Here is a 19,564-nt window from a genome sequence, read left to right as displayed (position 1 = left end):
ATAGCCAGGAACACAGCGGCCACCTTAAAGCTTGTGACCAGGCCAGGCCGCTGCACACAAGGGTGGTTTTCTTGTCCTGGACAGGTTGGACAGGGGTCAGGCAAAGGCTAAAGACATGCAACCACAAGAGCCTCTGCAGTTACAGGGCCCCCAGACACCTCCACTTCTTCCTCTGCCAGGCCCAAAAGGGATTCCCCCCGCCCATTACCTGATTGGGTCCTTGGCTCCCACCTGGGGAAGAAGGGACCAGCTCGGAGGCCAAGGAGGTGCCCCAGACTCCACGCTTAGAGGCTGCCACCATCCGGGGTTAGCTGTGTGGGTGGGGGGGAGCTTCAGCCCCTCCTTGTCTGCCCCGAACCTCTCCCTCTCTCTCAGGGATCACCTGTCTGCAAGGGCTGGAGCTATGCTTTCTAAAGGAACCACTGCTTGCTGCTCCTGGAAAGGGCACGCAGGCCCTCACTCACCCTGGTCGATGGACTCACCCTGGTCGATGGAGTGCTGGGGCAGCTGGCTGAGCTGGCTGTTGACCACCCCCGCGTAGGTGCGAAGGAACTCCTCCTCGTTGGCCGTCAGCTGCAAGGATGAGAGAGCTGGGTGAGGGGGGGCTCACAACTGCCCCTGGAGGCACCTGCTCAGACTGGCTTCATCCCCAAGGGGTGCCTCCTTCTCTACTCCCCAGGCCTCTATTCTTGAGATGTGACCTTTCCATCCCAGGGTGAGATTCTGACCCCTCTGCTCCCACCCCTGAAGCTTGGACCATGGGGCCCACAAGGCTTGCCACTGGAATTAGATCTGGAACAGGGATTCCAGGTTAGGGCAGGCCAGGCTCAGAGAGCCCCCCTGCCCTCTCGGGCGATGTCCTGCCCCCCTGGAAAAGAAGGCTCTTGGGAGAGGGGAGGAAAGGAAGGTCAGGGCCTTTAGAAAACCTCACCCGCCTGGCCCAAGCTTGGCACAGTGGGTAGGAAGACTGCCCTGCAGGGCCGGCAGGACTGGACATGCTGGTGTTTGTGCCCAGGAGCCTGAATTGGCCACAGCCTAACCAGAGCCCCCGCAACCCCCTCCCCAGACCATGGCTACGGAGGGTGGCTGTGGCCTTCTGGCTGCCTGCGTCAGGCACCCTCCCCAGGGGCCCTGCTGCCTGACATCCTGCAGGCACTCACGTTGGAGCCCATCTTCCTCAGCATGAGCAGCACTCGGACCTTCTGCTGAATGTACATCTCCTCCGGACTCTTCCCGGGGGCCCCCTCGCGGTTCATCCCCTGGCCAGCTCTGGGGACTGCTGCGGAGTGAGGAGAAGCATGGGGGCGGGGGACAGTGTCAGGACGACACAGACCCGCACACGGGCAGGAGGTGTCAGGCAGCCCACGATGCCTCAGGGGCTCGTTTCTGAGAGCCTGGCATGGAGGCGAGTTGCCGGTCCCTCCCTCACACCTGCTGGCCCAACAGCCAGCCCAAGCAGCTACCCCCCCGCCGAACCCCACCACTCCTCGCAGCAGGCGCTGGTGGCCAGTCCCTTCTATGTGTGGAGCTGCTGGGCCCCCGGGGGCTAAGCTGACCCAGACTCCTGGCCAGCGTCACCTTCCAGTTGCCCCCTCATCCAGGCTCCTGCTACGAAGAGCCCAGGGGATGTGCTGCACAAAACCCCAAGTGTCCCTGGCTCTCAAAGCAGGCAGCTTCCATGAGGAGCAACGTGACGCGATCAAGGCAGCTGACTGGGGCCTGAAGCTGGAGAAGCCGTGGGATCAGTACCCAGCCCCCAGACACCAAGACAGCTCCCTCTGCACAAGTCCCTGACGTTCGAGAGGCCGGCTCCCGGGCCGGGCTCCAAGGAATCCCTCGATAGGGACGGCGAGCTTGGGGCTGCAGGCACAGACACCCGCCCGGGGCTTGCAGCTGCTGCTCTCGACAGCCCACCCACCTGTCACAGGGTGGCTCCTGCGGGTGGCAGTACGTCCAGGTGCGGTGGAGACCCGACCTGCAGCGGCGAGGTCCCGGGAGAGAAGTCCCGGGGTTTCCTCCCTCCAGGAGGAGCCAGTGGGGAGGAAGCCGGGCGTGGAGGGGTTTGGGTTACACACTTGTAACTCCTGGATGAGTCAGAAATAACGCAGCAGCTGGTGGGGGTGGAGCCTCGGCGGCCCTGGTGCCAAGGAGCTGCGCTCACAGGACCAAGGGAGCCGGGTTGGGGCCAAGGACACTCCTCACACCGTCCATCCCTCAGGGGCCAGCAAGCCCAGGAAAGGCTGGTTCTCCCGGGTGAAAGGCGGGCTCAGAAATGCACCAGAGCTCTGGGCAGTAGCCTCCCTGGAGGCGTCTGTCAAAGCTAACAGGGGCTCCTGCCCTGAAGCCCGTACAACAGGGCAAAATGCAAAATGTGTTCGCGGCAGCCTTGCACTCGATGCAGTGCCTTACGGGACCTTCCTTCCACCACCAAAATCCACATTCCTCTTCCATTGTGTGGCCCCCTGCCACCTCCAGGCTCAGAAAAGGGCCCGATTCACAACTGGTAATGGGGAAGGAGGGGTGAGCTGCCTTCAGAAGGACCCTGAATGAGAGGCAGCTGGCCATCCACCGGGGCGTCCCCCGGGCCAGGTGCACAGTGCAGGGACAGTCCTAACTTCCCAGCATAGCTGAGCGGGACGGCTTGGTTATGGGGGATTGCTCCTCCACCTGCTGACGCGTTCGCACCTCCTTCCACTCCCTAACCCCACACAAGTAGCCAGAATGATCATTTTAACAAACCAGAACAGATGACATTTCTCCTCACTTCAGCCTACCTCAGGATACATTTCATGTCCTTGCTGGGACCCCGCAGGCCGGCCCTGCCTCCTTGTTCCCACTCCTCCCCCTGCTGCCCTCCCCTTCCCTGTCTCCCTGCCTGTGTCCAGGACCTGCCTCGAGGCTCCTCCCCCACCAGCCTCTGCCCTGGGTTCTCCAGGCCTCGCTTAGAGGGCTTGTGGGGGAGCCTTTCTTGACTGTGATCCAAGCAGGTGGTGCACCCCTGCCCATGCCCTCCTGTCCAGCTGCCCCGTCATCCTGCTTCCTGAGGGCACCTGCTGGGTGCTCGATGACTGTGTCTCTGCACTCGCTGGGGGGCTGGGGCCAGGTGTTTCACTCACCCATTCCTCCCACAGCCCGAGCCCGGGTGGCTGACGGGACAGTCCAGACAGCCCGTGAGGTCTGGTCTCTGGGCTCCCTCCTCCACCCCATGCAACAATATCCACATCACTTAAGAGTCAAATTTGTTGTTGTTCAGTCGCTAAGTCATGTCCAACTCTTTGCAACCCCATGGATTGCAGTACACCAGGCTCCCCTGTCCTTCACTATCTCCTGGAGTTAGCTCAGATTCACGTCCATCAAGTGGATGATACCATTCAACCATCTCATCCTCTGTTGCCCCTTTCTCCTTTTGCCTTCAGTCTTCCTAGGGTCGAATACAAATCTCTAATCCAGTCTCCATAACCAAACTCAGCTTTCCCAAAGACTCCCGTTCCTGAGTAACTTGTCTGCTTTGGGCTGTCGTGTTCTCCAAGGACACTGAAATGCTCCATGAAGCCTCCGAACTGGGAGTGAGGGCTTCCGGGGATAAAAGCCTTCTGATTTTGTTCTGTGTCCAAGGGCTGATGGTCGGTTGGCTGTCTTCTTGTGGAAGACAAGGGAATGGCCACTAGGTGTCGCCACACACAAAAGAACCAGAGCTGCAGTGCTGTCCGCTCCCAATCCCCAACATAAGCCCCCAAAGGCCCTTCTGGTTCAAACCACCCTAGCGATGGCTTGAACCCTGTGACCTCCTGCTGTCACAGACCACCCTCAGTCCCCCCAGAGCAAGCTCTGTCCCCCTGTTCAGGGGCAAGCTCCATCCAGCTAAGGACACTTCTCTGTTTTGCTTAGCATCCCAGGACCTTGGGATGCTGGCTTCACAAAGGTCGAGAGTCCCTTCCTCACTGTCCTTTCCTGACCAGCCAGGCTTCCTCCAGCAGAGGTGTGAGAGCTTGGAACCAACAGGACAGTGTGTGTGTGTAAACGTGTGCAAAATCATTTTGTTATTGCTGCTGTTTAGTTGCTAAGTCCTGTCCAGCTCTTGAGATCCCATGGACTGTAGCTCGCCAGGTTCTGCTGTCCATGAAATTCTCCAGGCAAGAATACTGAAGTGGGTTGCCATTCCCCTCTTCAGGGGATCTTCTCCAACCAAGGAATGGAACCAGAGTCTCCTGCATTGGCAGGCAGATTCTTTAGTGCTGAACCACCTGGGAAACCATTTTATATTGGGTCTATTTCACAGAATCTTGCTCCTCCCAATAACCCTACCCCTGATGTTCTGTACTCACTGCCCAATCCTCTTACAATCACTACCCCCACACTCATTACCCCCCACACTCACTACCCTCAAGGATCCCCTGCCACACACTCGCGCTGTGATTACCAGGGGGCCTTACACACCCAGCCCTGGGCCTGGGGTGTCCTTGGTACCTGAATGGGTCTTTGAGGCTGGGTCATGCCCCCGTGATGCTTCCCTGGCAGAGACTGATTCTTAAACTGTCTTTCCTTGGGGAAGACTCCTGCCATTCCTGAAAACTGTGGTCTTCTGGGATTCTTTGAGCTCTAGCTAGAGCTGACCCTGTGCTGCTGCCTGACAGAGGGAACACCCAGGGCTGGATCAGGGCAGACGGTTGCATAAGCACACCTTCCTGCCCTCCACACTCCAATCCTGATGTACGGGAACATCAGGACTGATTTACAATCTCGTCCTAAGCAGAATCTGCATCCAGGGCGCCAATGTTCGGGAGAAAACTGAAGAGAATAAATCACAATTAACCCAAACAACACCGACCTTTCAGTTGCTGCTATGCTATGAGTTCATTAAAGAGTGTTTGGGTTTGGCACCTATCCAAGTGAACATGCTATTAAGTTTTCATTACAATTTTGACAGACATCAGATTAACTTCACTAGAGAATTCTTACTTTCCCCTGCAGGGATCAAGAACTGGTCTCCGTTGAAGCATGTTTAAATGACATAAGCCCAAACTACAGTGAATTTGGACACATTAATCATTTATTCAGCCCTCAGCTGAGAGACCCGCTTCTCAATTGTGTTCTCTGGGTGATGCCGGAAACATCCCACCACTTGAGATGGGGGTGCATCTGTCCCACATACTAAGAAAATCCTTGCGTGTTAACTGCCCAGAGAGGGAGACCTGCTCCCTCTCTGAAGACAGAATATTCTGGAGGCTCACCAGAGAAAGGCCAAAAAACAGAAAATAGATAGATACGGGCAGCTGTCAAGTACCCAAACAAAAGGCGAGGTGAGGGGAGAGGTTGTGGCTGAGTGGATGACATGCCATTGATGTCAGGGGTCATGGGGAAAGTGGGCGTGGTTCCAGAAAATCGTATCTGCTTGGAACACACACAATTCAGAGAAACTGCGGTCTGTAGATTCACTGAAACATGCAGACATGTCCACAAGCCCCCTAAACATGTCATACACACACTGCTGTTGGTTCTGAGCCCTCATCTCTGCTGAAGGAAGACTGGTGGGTGAAAGACAGTGAGGAAGGGGTTCCCAACCACTGGGAAGGAGTCACTTCATTGTATAGCAGAAACTAATATGACAGTGTAAAGCAATTACATCTCCCTCCCCACCAAACCAAGTGACAAAAGTGGGTCACGGCCTGGGAGGAGGCGCTGCTTCTCAGAGCCATGGAGGTCATCTGTGAGATACCACGCTCCTGCCCAGAGACTAGAAGGACCCACTCTGTGCACGTGAGCCCCAGCTCGGAAGTGGCTGCCCTCAGAGTGGGAGACTCAGGAGGCAGTGCAGGAAAGACCCAGGGAAGGGGATGTGCGGCCGTCAGACCCAATTGATTAGTGGCTCTGAAAGCTGGCTTCCCCATGACAAACACAGTCCCCTGCCCTGATTTTTACTGATAAACCTGAAGCTGATGCTGTTTAACACCCACACTTACATAAACTGGAATATACATTTATACCCAGGGTGGTCTAGCACCTGCTTGTATTATAAACTCTGAGTAACCGCAGGCTGGGCCAGACAGCAGTAGGGGCCTGTAGATACACAAGCTACCTCTGCCCCATGGATCCCGACACTTGCCTTTTGTTTTGTCCATTAAAAAAAACTCTGCTATATTTTACATGCTCATGTTTCAAAATTTATTCTTAACAACTGTACAGTATCTACGTTGCATGAAAATATAACACCATATAATGGTGTGCTTCATGGAGCTTATATAAAATATTAATTCAGATTACACATATCTTAACAGCCTAAAAGACATCAACAAAAGCACAAAGCACACCGTTAAGAGCCCACCCAGCTGAAGCCATGAGCATCATTAGGGACGATGAAGAAAGGACACGAGATGTGCCTACTTCACGATCAGCCCAGGAGCCGGTACCCAAGGCAGGACCCTCCCCAGCACTGATCTATGGCCAGGTTACCAGATGTCCTGCCCCTGGAGTTCTTACCTGCTTCTGGAAATCAACTTGAGGCAACCAGATGCTCAACTGTGACAGGTGGGCTGTGGCCGGGGAGAAATAGGAAGATGCCACCCTGTGGAAACACAGAAAACGGGTCATGGGAGGGGCTGAAGGAGTCCACACCCCGTGCTGAGGGATCCAGGCTGGCTGGCGGGAAGCTCATGGCAATGGGCCCTATGCGGCGGTCCAGAAATACCTGTGTGTCTGGCCAGCCCAGGAACTTGCACCAGCACCCCTGGGACAAGGTGCTGACTGCAGCTATGCACTCCTGTCATTTCCGGCCAAAGCAGGTCACCACACACCCTTCTCCCCTGGGGTTAGTCACTGGCCGACTGGGAGCCGTGCTGGGAGACGGCGAGGACCTGAGTGAATCACTCCTGCCAGCTGAGGGGCAAGTACCTGCCCAAGAAGGTGTCCCACCCACCCGACAACACGACCAGCCAGGCTCAGGTACCTTGGCGCCCCACCCATTTTGTGCTCAGACATACATGGGGTTTCTGTGCTTGGGGAATACTTACAGTTGTATATGGAAAAATAAGTTCTCTCTCCCCTTCTCTCACACACAGAGAAACAGATATGCACACGCATACTCTACAGCTACAGATAATTTACAGCCTGTTAGCCTGGCCTCACGTCTGCTGGCCCTAAACACACCTTTTCCAGGAATCAGAGAACACTCTCTTTTCTTCTTCTGCCTCCCACATACAACCTCATGGTCTGGGTCCTTTGCAGGTTAACCGGGCAGGAGCAAGGCTGCGGACAGCGGGCAGAGGCACAGGGTGAAGTCGGCAGGGGCACCCAAGTCTTGCCCGCCTGTGCCCTCTTCACTGAGATGTGTGGGCTTCCACCTGGACTTCAGGCTTTCAGCCCATAGTAAGGACAGATGTCTCTGGATAATTGAGAAACCTATTCTAAGGGGCTAGGGGGAGCTCTGCAACCCATCTGTCTTCAGCTATCCCTGCGAAGAAAGCTACTCACCTACCCAAGAGGCTGAGGAATACGTGTTTTCCAGAGAAAGTGAGATTTCAGAAGCCTCTGCTATAGGTAGGCGCTGCTTTGACCCTGGGTCTCTGGTCTGCAGAGCCCTTCAAGCAGTGCAGATGGCCCTGGGAAGGGAAGAGCAGTCATCTGCCACTGCCACCTCTTCCACCCTCAGCCAACCGTTTGGGAAAGACATTTATAGGAATTAATTGCTCTTTTATTGCTCTAGACATCAAAGTTCTGAAATACCAAGGCTCCCTGGAGAAATGTCTACCCAAGTCCCCACATTCTTTCAAAAGGAGATGAAAAGAGACAACTTTCTTCCACTTCTGAGGGGCTTTAATTCCTCCAGCTATCACAACAGCCAATTAGCCCCCTACTGTCTACCGGGGTCAGACTGTCCATGTGCAGAGAGGAACCTAGGATTCGTGACTTGAAGAAGAGGGCGTCTGAGGGATGCAGGGGCTCCTGGTGGGACTGTGCAGGGACCCACATTGGCTGACCCATTTGCCACCTGATGATCAGGTCAACGTCCCCAGTTCACAGAGGAGGAAACCGAGGCTCAAAGCTCCCAGGACCCCAGAGCCAGCAGAAACAGTGAGCATGCCATGGAGCTGGACTCTGTTTCCAGTTAAGTTCTGTCCCTGGTCAACCATGCAACCTGAGGTCAGTCACTGCCTTCTGGGCCCTGCATTTTGCTACTGGTCAAGTGAACCGTGAACTTCTAGTTATTCAAGCTGGTTTTAGAAAAGGCAGAGGAACCAGAGATCAAATTGCCAACATCTGCTGGATTATCAAAAAAGCAAGAGAGTTCCAGAAAAATATCTATTTCTGCTTTATTGGCTATGCCAAAGCCTTTGACTGCGTGGATCACAATAAACTGTGGAAAATTCTGAAAGAGATGGGAATACCAGACCACTTGACCTACCTCTTGAGAAACCTATATGCAGGTCAGGAAGCAACAGTTAAAAGTGGACATGGAACAACAGACTGGTTCCAAATAGGAAAAGGAGTACATCAAGGCTGTATACTGTCACCCTGCTTATTTAACTTCTATGCAGAGTACATCATGAGAAACACTGGGCTGGAAGAAGCACAAGCTGGAATCAAGATTGCTGGGAGAAATATCAATAACCGCAGATATGCAGATGACACCACCCTTATGGCAGAAAGTGAAGAGGAACTAAAAAGCCTCTTGATGAAAGTGAAAGAAGAGAGTGAAAAAGTTGGCTTAAAGCTCAACATTCAGAAAACAAAGATCATGGCATCCGGTCCCATCACTTCATGGGAAATAGATGGGGAAACAGTGGAAACAGTGTCAGACTTTATTTTTTTGGGCTCCAAAATCACTGCAGATGGTGATTGCAGCCATGAAATTAAAAGACGCTTACTCCTTGGAAGGAAAGTTATGACCAACCTAAATAGCATATTAAGAAGCAGAGACATTACTTTGCCAACAAAGGTCCATCTAGTCAAGGCTATGGTTTTTCCAGTAATCATGTATGGATGTGAGAGTTGGACTGTGAAGAAAGCTGAGCGCCGAAGAATTGATGCTTTTGAACTGTGGTGTTGGAGAAGACTCTTGAGAGTCCCTTGGACTGCAAGGAGATCCAACCAGTCCATTCTGAAGGAGATCAGCCCTGGGATTTCTTTGGAAGGACTGATGCTAAAGCTGAAACTCCAATACTTTGGCCACCTCATGTGAAGAGTTGACTCATTGGAAAAGACTGATGCTGGGAGGGATTGGGGGCAGGAGGAGAAGGGGACGACAGAGGATGAGATGGCTGGATGGCATCACCGACTCGATGGACGTGAGTCTGAGTGAAAACTCCGGGAGTTGGTGATGGACAGGGAGGCCTGGCATGCTGCAATTCATGGGGTTGCAAAGAGTCGGACATGACTGAGCAACTGAACTGAACTGAAATGACTGAAGAGGAAATCAGGATCTCTGCCATGTCTTCCCTTGGTGGAGGCAAGGAGATTGGGACTGGCTTCATTAGTGAGAGGCCAGGCACCAGGAAAGGGCTGGGCACTCACAAGGGCCCCATTCCTGGTTTAATGCTCTCCTGTCGACGTCTTGAAATCCTGAATATTTTTCTAAACAAGGGGCCCTCCACCAAGCCCCACAAACTATCTAGCTGGTCCACAATGAGGGAGAGTATGTCAAGTGCTCTCAAACTGCCGAGGGCCCCGTAACCTTAAGTAGACATGATGTGGACTCCAGAAGGATTTACTAAAGTAAAACCTCTCTAGGTGTCCACAGCCTCGTGTCAGGTGAGGGAGCAGGAGATAGAGAGGACACTAAGCCTGCCTTCCAGAAGGTACCTGAATGGCTGAGGAAACCACTCTGCACAAGTCAAATAAAACAACAAAAATCATAGGTAACAATGAACCAAAAAGATAGGTCAGGTTAAAACAGAACACTTCGAAGAGTGCCAGCTGCATGTAAGGTGCCATGCCCAGCACCTCCCACTGAGCAGCTCAGAGGTGAGAGGAAAAAACCCAGGCCTTAATCTAGTGTAGTAAGTGGCGGAGTAAAGGGATGTGCAAATCTCAGTGACAACACAAAGGGGAGGGACCAGCTCCCAGCAGAAGACCCTGAAGCTGTGTCTTGAAGGATGGATAGGGGTTTGCTGGTAGAGAAGATGGGGAAGGGCACTGCAGGCACGGGGAACTGACATTCTTTGAACAAACAATTACTGAGCATCTGTTTATTATATGCCAGGCTCCCTGGGTTGGGCATTGAGGATACACAGGTGAGCATGTGATTGTTTGTGATGATGGTGTCTAGTGAGCAGGGTAGACAGGCATGAATCAAGTCACACCCAGGTAAACACAGCTCGCAGACACTCTTGATAAATAAAGGGGGAGTGGCGTGGGGAGTGCAAAGACATGCAGCTGGATATCTGACCTTGCCCTGGGGGCAGGCACCCCTCGCGGGTGACTTCTGAGCTATTACTGAGGGTGAGATGTGTTGTCTTGTGTATGTATGAGTCACACCCCCCGACACACAGACACACACAAGTAAAGGTCTTGAAATAGGAAGGGGCTAGGTCTTTGGGAAAACTGAGGAAAAAGATTTGGCTGAGGTCTGGGAGGCAAGTGAAGGGGCTTGGGGGTGCTGGACCATACCTGAGCGGGGAGGAGAGGTTCAAGCAGGGGAGTCAGGTAAGTCTGAGACCCCTGTGGCCGAGGTGCAGAGGGAAGACAGGATGGGGCTCGGGGGAGGGGGGGTGGAAATCCCTGATAGGCCAGGTGAGGGCTGGGCCTCAAGCTGTGGCATGAGGATGGGAGGACCCGGGACACTTTGGCAGGTGGAACTGTGGGCCAGTGGCAGCATCAGAGCCTGGGGCGGCTGCAAGACGGGATGTGGGGAGGCCTGACGTGCCAGCTTCCAGTCTGCTGTCGACGGTCCTGAGGACAGGCTGAGCAGCCAGGGCTGGGCTCCAGGGTTCACGGAGAAGCTCTGGAAGCACAGCAGACTCACCCTTCAGAGGAAGTTGGTACCACCGTGCACATCCCCAAGGTGTTCTGGAGACAGAGTCAGAATGTGGGAACTGACCAGATCTGGGAAACATCCAGGGCACTGCTGGGAGACACTGTACTGGATGGGGTAGGGGGTGGGCGGCACTCTGGGAAGAAGGAATGACATGAGTAACCGCAAAGAACTGACATCCTGGCCAGTCAAGTGGCCTTCATTCATTCATTCAAACAATCAACAAACATACTGAGCACTTACTGGGTCCTGGGATGTTGTACTGTGCTGTGCTTAGTCACTCAGTCATGTCCGACTCTTTGTGATCCCATGGACTGTAGCCCACCAGGCTCCTCTGTCCGTGGGGATTCTCCAGGCAAGAATACTGGAGTGGGTTGCCCTGCCCTCCTCCAGGGAGTCTTCCCAACCCAGGGATTGAACTCAGGTCTCCCGCATTCTTTACTGTCTCAGGCCGATTCTTTACTGTCTCAGGCGGATTCTTTACTGTCTCAGCCACCATACAGCAGGGCAAACACAGTCACAAGTCCCCATGTACATCTAGGGACGGGGGAGAACAGACAAAACAAAATAGAAAGGAATCAATGTGTAAATAACCTAGTACAGAGGAAGAAGGTGGGTGCTATGGTAAGGAAACTGAGCTGGAGGAGGGGAACAGGAGTGTGGGGTAGTTGGGTGAGGGGGTAAGCTGAGGGAAGCTCAGGGAAGCTGGACCGAAGCTGGACTGGGGCTTCGGTCCAGGAGGGATGAGAGCCAGGGGAGGAGCGGGAGGGAACTGATCACAGGAAGGATAAATTGGGGGGATAGGGGAGATAAGACCTCCTTCCGTGCTCCACATGCTGCTCAGAATCCTTGGTTTCTCAACTCAGCACTGCCAACACCGGACTAGATAATTCTTCACTGTGGGCCTGACCTGCACGTGGCAGAGAATTTAGCAGCATCCTGTGCTCTGTCCACCCAAAGCACCTGCCCCTCGGCTGTGACAACCCAGAGTGTCTCCAGACTTTGCCCTGTGTTCCCAGGGGTAGCCAACGCCCCCCAGGTGAGAACACTGCTTGAAAGGAACAGCTGACGCACATTCTGACTCACTGTTGGCCGGGCATGTTCTGAACCCTTCATGTCAAACATCCCTATGAGGTTTTATTATACAAATAAGGATCCAAGTCTCTTCTCACCCAGCTAGTAGGCCTTAGTCTATTGTGGGGCAGGATTCGAACCCAGACCGTCCAAGCCCCGATCCCTCTGCTACACTGCTTTCCAGCACACAAGCAGGTGGACAGAGGTGTGCTTAGAGCCAGCGGAGGGAGGCAGGCCTGGGCCTCAGCCTCGGCTGCGAGTCCCAGTCAGGGCGGCATCTCTGGCCCCCCAGCGACATTAAAACTGGGGCACCAGAGAGAACTTCCGCGAGCTCCACTCTCAGTAATTAAACTGCAGCCTCTTGGACTCGAGGGCCTCGTGAGCAGCTGCCTTAATTAATCAATTCCACATCTCCGCCTCCTCAACCTGGAGCCAAGCTTGGCATCCTGGAACTGCACTCCACCGGCAGGCGCGAGACAGGTGTGAGGATGGCTCCTCGGGTCAAGGAGTTTGCAGGACACAGCAGCAGTCTTAGGAGATGAGCTCGGGATGAGGAATTAGTCCTGAGGTCACCAACCCAAATACCAACCTGCTCCCAAGCTCCTTCCTGCTGTGTCAGGCCAGGCAAGCTTGCAGAACAACAGTGATAATTACTGTGGTTGCTAGAGATTTCCTGGGGGCCGCGTGGTGTCAGGCCTGTTTAGCACACCGAGTCCTCAGGACAAGCCTGCACGGTAGGAATTATTCCCTTTTCATAGATGAGACAACCAAGGCTCAGAGAAGGCAAGGAACCCGCTCAGGGCCACGGAGTTAATACATGACAAGCCTGGAGAAAAGTTAATATGGAGTATTTATTAGATATTAGTATTGTTTCACCGTTATATGTGTTGAATGCGATGAATACATTGTAGTCACACTGTAAAATATCCTGGTTCTTAAGAGATACAGGCTGAAGTGTATAAGGGTGAAATGTCTCAATGCTTGCAACTTACTCTAGTTTCAGGGAAAAGGTGAGTGTATGAGTATGTGTATATGTGACTGTGTATGTGTGTACATGTGTGAATATATGTATGTATGTGTGTGTGTATGTGTATATGTGTGGGTGTGTATGTGTATATATATGTGTATTATATATGTAAATGTATGAGTGTGTATGTGTGTATGTGAGTGGGTATATTTGTGTAAATGTGCCATGTATGGGCTTACCGCATAGCTTGGGTTTCCCTGATAGCCCAATAGGTAAAGAATCTGCCTGCAATGAGGGAGACCTGGGTTGGATCCCTGGGTTGGGAAGATCCCCTGGAGAAGGGAAAGGCTACCCACTCCAGTATTCTGGCCTGGAGAATTCCACGGACTGTGTAGTCCATGGAGTCGCAAAGAGTCAGACACGACTGAGTGACCTTCACTTCACTTCACTGTGTATGTATGAGAATGTATATATGTGTGTGTGTAAACGTGCATATATATGCATGTGTATATGTGTGGGATGTGTGTGAATGTGAACAAAGTGTGTGAGCAAAGGTTAACATTGGTGAATCCAAGTAAAGGGCATGGGGGTGTTCACTGCATTATTCAGAACTTTCTGCAGATTCGAAATCCAAATGAAAAGTCAGGAAACATTAGAAAGTCCCTGGGAAGTTGGTTCACAGCAGGAGAGGCTGCAGTCGCTCTGGAGGCCCCTCACGTCGGGGGAGCAGCTCTGAAACCCAGACCCTGATGGGGTCCTACTCCCCAGACAGGCTCAGGCATGCTGCACTGGAGATGCTGGGACTTCCGACACCTCGAACCTCGGCGCTCCCACCTGCCCTTTCCCCAACAACAGGGCACCTTCTGTTCCAGGTGGGAGCTGCTCTGATAACGGCCCTTCGGGGAAGCTTCTCGAAGCATCAGGATCAAATCATCATGATGGCATTAGTGCGGCTGCCCTGCCCAGCTGTCCAGACAGCACCAGCAAAGGCATCAACACTGAAAACCACACTGAAGCTGGGAAGGGGGCTTCAGGGGGCACCCTCCTTCTGTGGCCTGACTCCCCTCAGAGAGCCTGCAGGCCACTCTTGCACGTGGCACGTCACATACACCAGAGGACACCGGGACAGGCACGACCTTACTCGCTAGACAGGAAGGACTCCACCCACTGCCCTTGAACAGACCCCGGCCATCTACCACGCTCCCCACCCAGCACCGGCTCTCAGTAGGGGGCATCTGGAGCCGTCTGGAGAAAGGAGATTTTCCTCTGGAGAAAGGAGAAAGATCACAGTCGGGAGGACGCTCCTGGGTAGAACCACCTAGAATGCACAGGATGGCCGCCACGTCTACAGCACCAACAGCGAGGAGCCTTGCCGGGCAGTCACCTCGGTTACCACTTGCACCAGGCTCCTTCCATACCTCTGGCCTTCACATCTGCTGGTCCCTCAGCATAGAACATTCTTCCCTGTTCACTGCTCACTGTTGTATCGTTACCTCCTAAAGGTCTTTGTGCGTTTGCACACTGATCCGAATCTCTTCCACTCATGGCACAGCCCTGGTTGCACCCGGGTGTCTGTGCACCTGGTTCCACCTCCACTTTGGAAGCTCCATGAGGCCAGCCACAGGGTGGGGGGTCAGGCCTGCGTGGATCCCAGGCAGCCCTATTCTCACAGACATATTAAAACGGACCCACATCTCCCACTGAACAGAATTCTCATCTAACTCCTTAGAAGGGGATGATCCTTTTTTTTTTTTCACGTCTCCAGTATTTTTGTGGACCCCCGAAAAGCCTGGAGACCATAGACTCTGTGATGTAGGATCTGGTGGATGAAACACTGCTGCTGGTCACACCTGGAGCTCCGTGTACGATGAAGGGAATGAACAGATTTCAGATTCACTTGGGAACTATGTGGGAAGGAAGCCCCCTACCCCAGAATACCCTCACCTCAGAGAGTCCAAGACATCAAGGAACTGAAGGAACCTATGTGCATAGATTATTTAATGTTGCTATGACTGGATTGGTAAAAGGTATCTGTTGAAAGCTTCTAGTTTAAAAAAAATGTTTCTCCTGAGAAGTTGGCCTGATTGGTAGAAAAGTGCCCAGCTCACACTGTCTCTTCAAGTCCTTTTTACTGCTAAGCAAGGCTACCTGGCAGGACTGCTCTGACAGCCTCTGCAGTTCAGCCAGCACAACGCAAACAGGAAGGGATCTCAGAGCTGGGGACACTTCCGCGGCTGCACTGGGACACTCCGATCCCGGGCAAAGTCCTCAGGCTCTGACTGAGGGACATGCAGGTGGTGGCTTTATCCCTGCACAGTAGGGGGACAAGGACAGGAGGAAAGAGAGGTGTCTTCTGACCTAATTTAAAAAGAGGTCCTTTCTTCCTTCCCAGGGAACAGCTGGAGCCCTGGAACCTGGCCAGGCCAGAGCCTGAGACCTTAAGTCAGGAACCAGTGCACCTACAGAATCCGGCTCCAGGTCTTCCTGATTCAGTCTGACCTTCGGCCTCTCACAGGTCCCCAGGGGGTGGGTAAGGCAGACTGCAGAGCCCTTGTCTATTTATGAATGGGTGCAAGGGCAGGAACCCTCAGTTCACAAGTGGGTGCACGCCCCCCTCCCACACTCCTGGGCAGGACCTCTCAGGCTGGATGACCTTTACTGCAGGCTGGGCACCTGGCAGTGTCAAAAGCCCACCCGTGCAGGCTGTGGCGGTGGAAGGACACTTCTCCCCTGTGGCCGACATCTGAGGTGCTCCTAGCATGCTAACAACCTGCTACCCACCCCCTAGGGAAAAGTAAATTTGCATTGCTGGTCAGTCTTCTTACTGATGGGGCTGAAGTCAACTTGGGGCTGGAAGGACCAGCTCCAAGCCTAATAATCCCAGGGCAGGAGCCTGGCCAGGTTTCACAGACCTTGGGTCACCTCCAGAGAAAGAAGCCAGAATGGAAATTTCAACCCACGAAGCTCCATCAACTCTGCTGCCCACAGCTATGCCAACTCTCACAGGGTCACCATTTAAAACATTAATTAAATTGGGAAACTGAACATTTTTGCTTTCTTGTTTGTTCTTCTTAAGAAGGGGGAAAACTGACACAGTGCAGTTTATCAGGACCTGTGTAAACTCCCTTCACTCAGCCACATGGATTCGTTCACACAATCTCCTGCTGAAAGCAACGAGCCTTGTTCTCAGGGGCAAGCCCAGGCAAGGTGGCCCAATTTTTCCAGTGCCTGCCAGCAGGCTAGCTGCTTCTGCCTTGGCCCCTACACTCCCATCATCCCTTCCCTCCACTGAAGTCTCAGATAATTGGTTCAAATAAATAGGCTTCCCAGGCCAGGCTCACTGCATCCCCTCAGAAGGGGGCCAGGAAGGCCTCCAGCTTCCTGTTGTGAGAATTAGGTCATTAAACCAATTGGGCTGCTTGCAGGGCGAGGGCTCAGTCCCCCTGTCACAGTCTCCAGAGTCAGCCCCCTCCTCACTGTCCAGCTTTGGAAATGGGGGTCCTCGGGACCCAGCTGAGAGGCCCCAGGCCCAGCCTCCTGGGTGAAACTTCTTACAGACTCTTAGAATAGGAAGTTTTAGGATTACTGCCTCTTCTTTCCTATAGGCTTTCAGCATACAGGTATGTGCTAATTTGCATTAAAATAAAGCTATGTTTGTCTACCTGGAAAACATATCCACACTACCGCAATACGTTGCAAGCCTTCATCACACCCTCGTGTCACAGAAGTGCACTGTTTGTTTGGATAACTGCTTCTGCTCCATTTCACAGTCCGTGACCTTCCCTCTCCTTTCCCTCCAGCCACTTCAGAACAAAAATAATCTGAGCAAAGAGGAAACCTCCCCCTAAGGGGCTGCTGAAGACTCAGTTTCCTTCCTCCCTAAATATTTAACAAGCTGGTGATCAAAATAAAATATATTTTAAACAGATGCAACTTCCAGAATCTACATGCGTTTATTCCATTAAGTCACTGGGGAAGTAGCATGAAGATGAGGACTTCTGATGTGTAGCAAGACTTGTCCAGTCTGGAGGCAGGGAGGCTGGAGAGGAGAGGGAGACAACTGGGGAAAACACAGCACCCCAAACAGCAGGAATCCACCCACAGTCACCTGCTCAGGACCAAGGGCACTGCAGAAAAGCTCAGAAGAGTGGACAGAAGTGGGAGGGAGGCTTTAGGTGTCTGTGTGAAAGCTAAGAACTATCCCTATTCCCAGTGGGGTGGACACAAACACCGAGACCAGCGGAGGGGAGGAAATCTTTTCCCTTCTTCCCTCCTAGAGTTTTTGGCTGGCCTAAAATTAAATTGACATAAGACATTAAAGGGGCTTCCCTGATGGCTCAGCAGCAAAGAATCTGAAAAAAAAAAAAAAAAGAATCTGCTGCAATGCAGGAGATGGAGGAGATGTGAGTTCGATCCCTGGGTCAGGAAGATGCCCTGGAGAAGGGCATGGCAACCCACTTCAGTATTCTTGCCTGGAAAATTCATGGACAAAGGGGCCATGGACAAAGTCCATGGGGTTGCAAAGAGTGGGACATGACAGAGCACACACAGGAAGGAAGGCAAGACATTGAGGGAAAAAAATTTAATTTCTTACGTACGAGGGCCTCAATGATATAAGGCTTGAAGAAGTGACCAGAGCAGGCACCTTTTGTATCTTTTAGACAAAGGAACAATAAGTTTGTGAAGAATTGACAAGATCAAGAGGTTTGGGCTTGGAGCAGTAAACGAGTGAGAAAATTAACAACAGCCTTCTCAGCCTGGAACTCCCTGTCTCTGGTGATGAGGACGCCTTCCATCCCCTGTACGGGGAAGGTACGTTTCACGTGAGAGATTTATTTCCTGCTTTCAGGGGAATAAAGAAGGGTCAGAGTGTCTTTCTTGCACCGGCTATTTCTCAAGCAACTTTAACTCCAAATAATCAATACGCCAAAGTGGTATATGTAGGGCTGGCTTATTCTGCTCCCCGGCACGCCCAGACAATCCAGTTCAGAAGCCAAGTCCCCATCTGCCATTTGTAAAGACATCCTTCATTTCCCAAAGCCATGAAACCATTAGTCACCAAGTCGAGGAGAAGGGGAAGAAGCTCCTAGCAAAACTAGCCTGTGAGTGTTTCCCCAGGCAAAAAGACTCCTGGTTTTACAGGCCAGCTACTCACCCAAGACTGTCAAATTTCATGAAACAAAACCCGGGAGCCTTTCACAAGCCCATGCCCACAGAACACAAGCAGAATCTGACCTCTTACAAAAACTCTCAACTGAGAGGAAAAAGCTTCTCTGGAGGTTAGGGGGAGAGAGAGGTTCATTGTACTACAAGTTAGTTTGATGGTATTTCTGATGATTAAGACTTCAAGTCTCAGAAAACTAAAGTTCCTCACAGGTTTACTTGGAGCATATGACATAATGTTAAAAACAGAACAAAAACTACAGGCAGTAATGCACACTTGTTCTGCTTCTAGAAAAGTTATGCGAGTCTGCCAGAAAGATAGTCATAAGATTTCCAAGTTCAAAAATGAATAACTCACCCCCAAAAAGAAGTTCCTACGAGAAATGAAATCAAGGACTGTGCATGCCATAAAAGAGGGGGAAAGGGACTTCCCTGGTGGTCCAGTGGCTAAGACTCCACACTCCCAGTGCAGGGGGCCTGGGTTTGATCCCTGGTAGGGAACTAGATCCCACATGCTGCAACTAAGAGTTCACATGCCGCAGCTAAAGACCCCACATGCCACAAGGAAGACCCAAGTCCCCAAGTGCTACCACTGAGACCTGGTGTGGCCAAATAAATTAAATAAATAAAGTTAAACAATAAAGCAAGCAAGTTGCAGATATCAGATACCCTGCTAGACATCTCACCACTCGCCTCCTAGGGTCATGCTCTGACACTGTTCCAATACCATTTCCCCCACCCAAGCAATTTACTACTGACCCAGTGCTGTTCTCTGATGTATGGCCCACATCCACCTCTCCCAACCACACCCCTCACTTTGGCCTGGACCGGTTTTTAATCTAGAATCCAATCGAAGATCTCACCTTCCCTTGGTTCCCACGCTCATTCCTCTCCCTTAGCCTAGAATGTTCACCAGCTTTTCTTTGTCTATCATGATGTTAACAATTTTAAAAAATCAAGGACCACTGTCTCTTTGTCCAGTTTTCCTTAGAACTGGAGTAAGGGTAGACATTTTGGTGAGAAACAACAGTGGCTGATGTTGCCCATGTCCCACTGGAGGCACACAATGCCAGCCTGCCCTGTGTCTGGTGATGCCAGATTTGTGGATCACTCTGTTACAGAGCAAAGTTTTAAATGTACAAGAGAGACTAAGTAGACTAAAAGAAAACAGTAGAAGGAAACAACACAAAATGAAACCTAGAAGTTATAAGATTAAAGACTTTAAAATCTGATTACATAAAAATAAAAACTCTCTGCATAGAAAAAACAATATAATCAAAAGGACAATGACAGACTGTAGAAATACATGTGACGTGTGTCACAGCCATAGGACAAACTGCTGTAGTATATAAAGAATGCCTACAGATCAGTAAGAAAAAGACTGCCAACACAAG

The 19,564-nt window shown here is 52.0% G+C and overlaps 1 protein-coding gene across 4 annotated transcripts in view; it reads right to left on the bottom strand.

The window, feature by feature from the left end:
• The window catches only part of CTNNBIP1 (catenin beta interacting protein 1), a 47,268-nt gene that overhangs the window by 16,726 nt on the left and 10,978 nt on the right, over window positions 1-19,564 (bottom strand). Inside the window, exons 1-4 of one of the 4 annotated variants that reach the window (XM_027564962.1) lie at window positions 11,210-11,240; window positions 6,478-6,562; window positions 1,161-1,279; window positions 483-573 (exon numbers count right to left, since the gene is read on the bottom strand). In XM_027564962.1, coding sequence (XP_027420763.1) covers window positions 483-573; window positions 1,161-1,256 — 187 coding nt within the window. In that variant the 5' untranslated portion in view covers window positions 1,257-1,279; window positions 6,478-6,562; window positions 11,210-11,240. Of the gene's footprint in view, window positions 1-482; window positions 574-1,160; window positions 1,280-1,918; window positions 2,027-6,477; window positions 6,563-7,467; window positions 7,569-11,209; window positions 11,241-19,564 lie in introns of those variants that run through there. The other 3 variants (XM_027564961.1, XM_027564960.1, XM_027564963.1) reach the window with 3 other exon arrangements.

This window comes from Bos indicus x Bos taurus, chromosome 16 (assembly GCF_003369695.1).
Source record: "Bos indicus x Bos taurus breed Angus x Brahman F1 hybrid chromosome 16, Bos_hybrid_MaternalHap_v2.0, whole genome shotgun sequence".
Lineage (NCBI taxonomy): Eukaryota > Metazoa > Chordata > Mammalia > Artiodactyla > Bovidae > Bos > Bos indicus x Bos taurus.
Note: the sequence above shows the minus strand (reverse complement) of the source record. Positions and strands in the feature narration are given on the sequence as shown.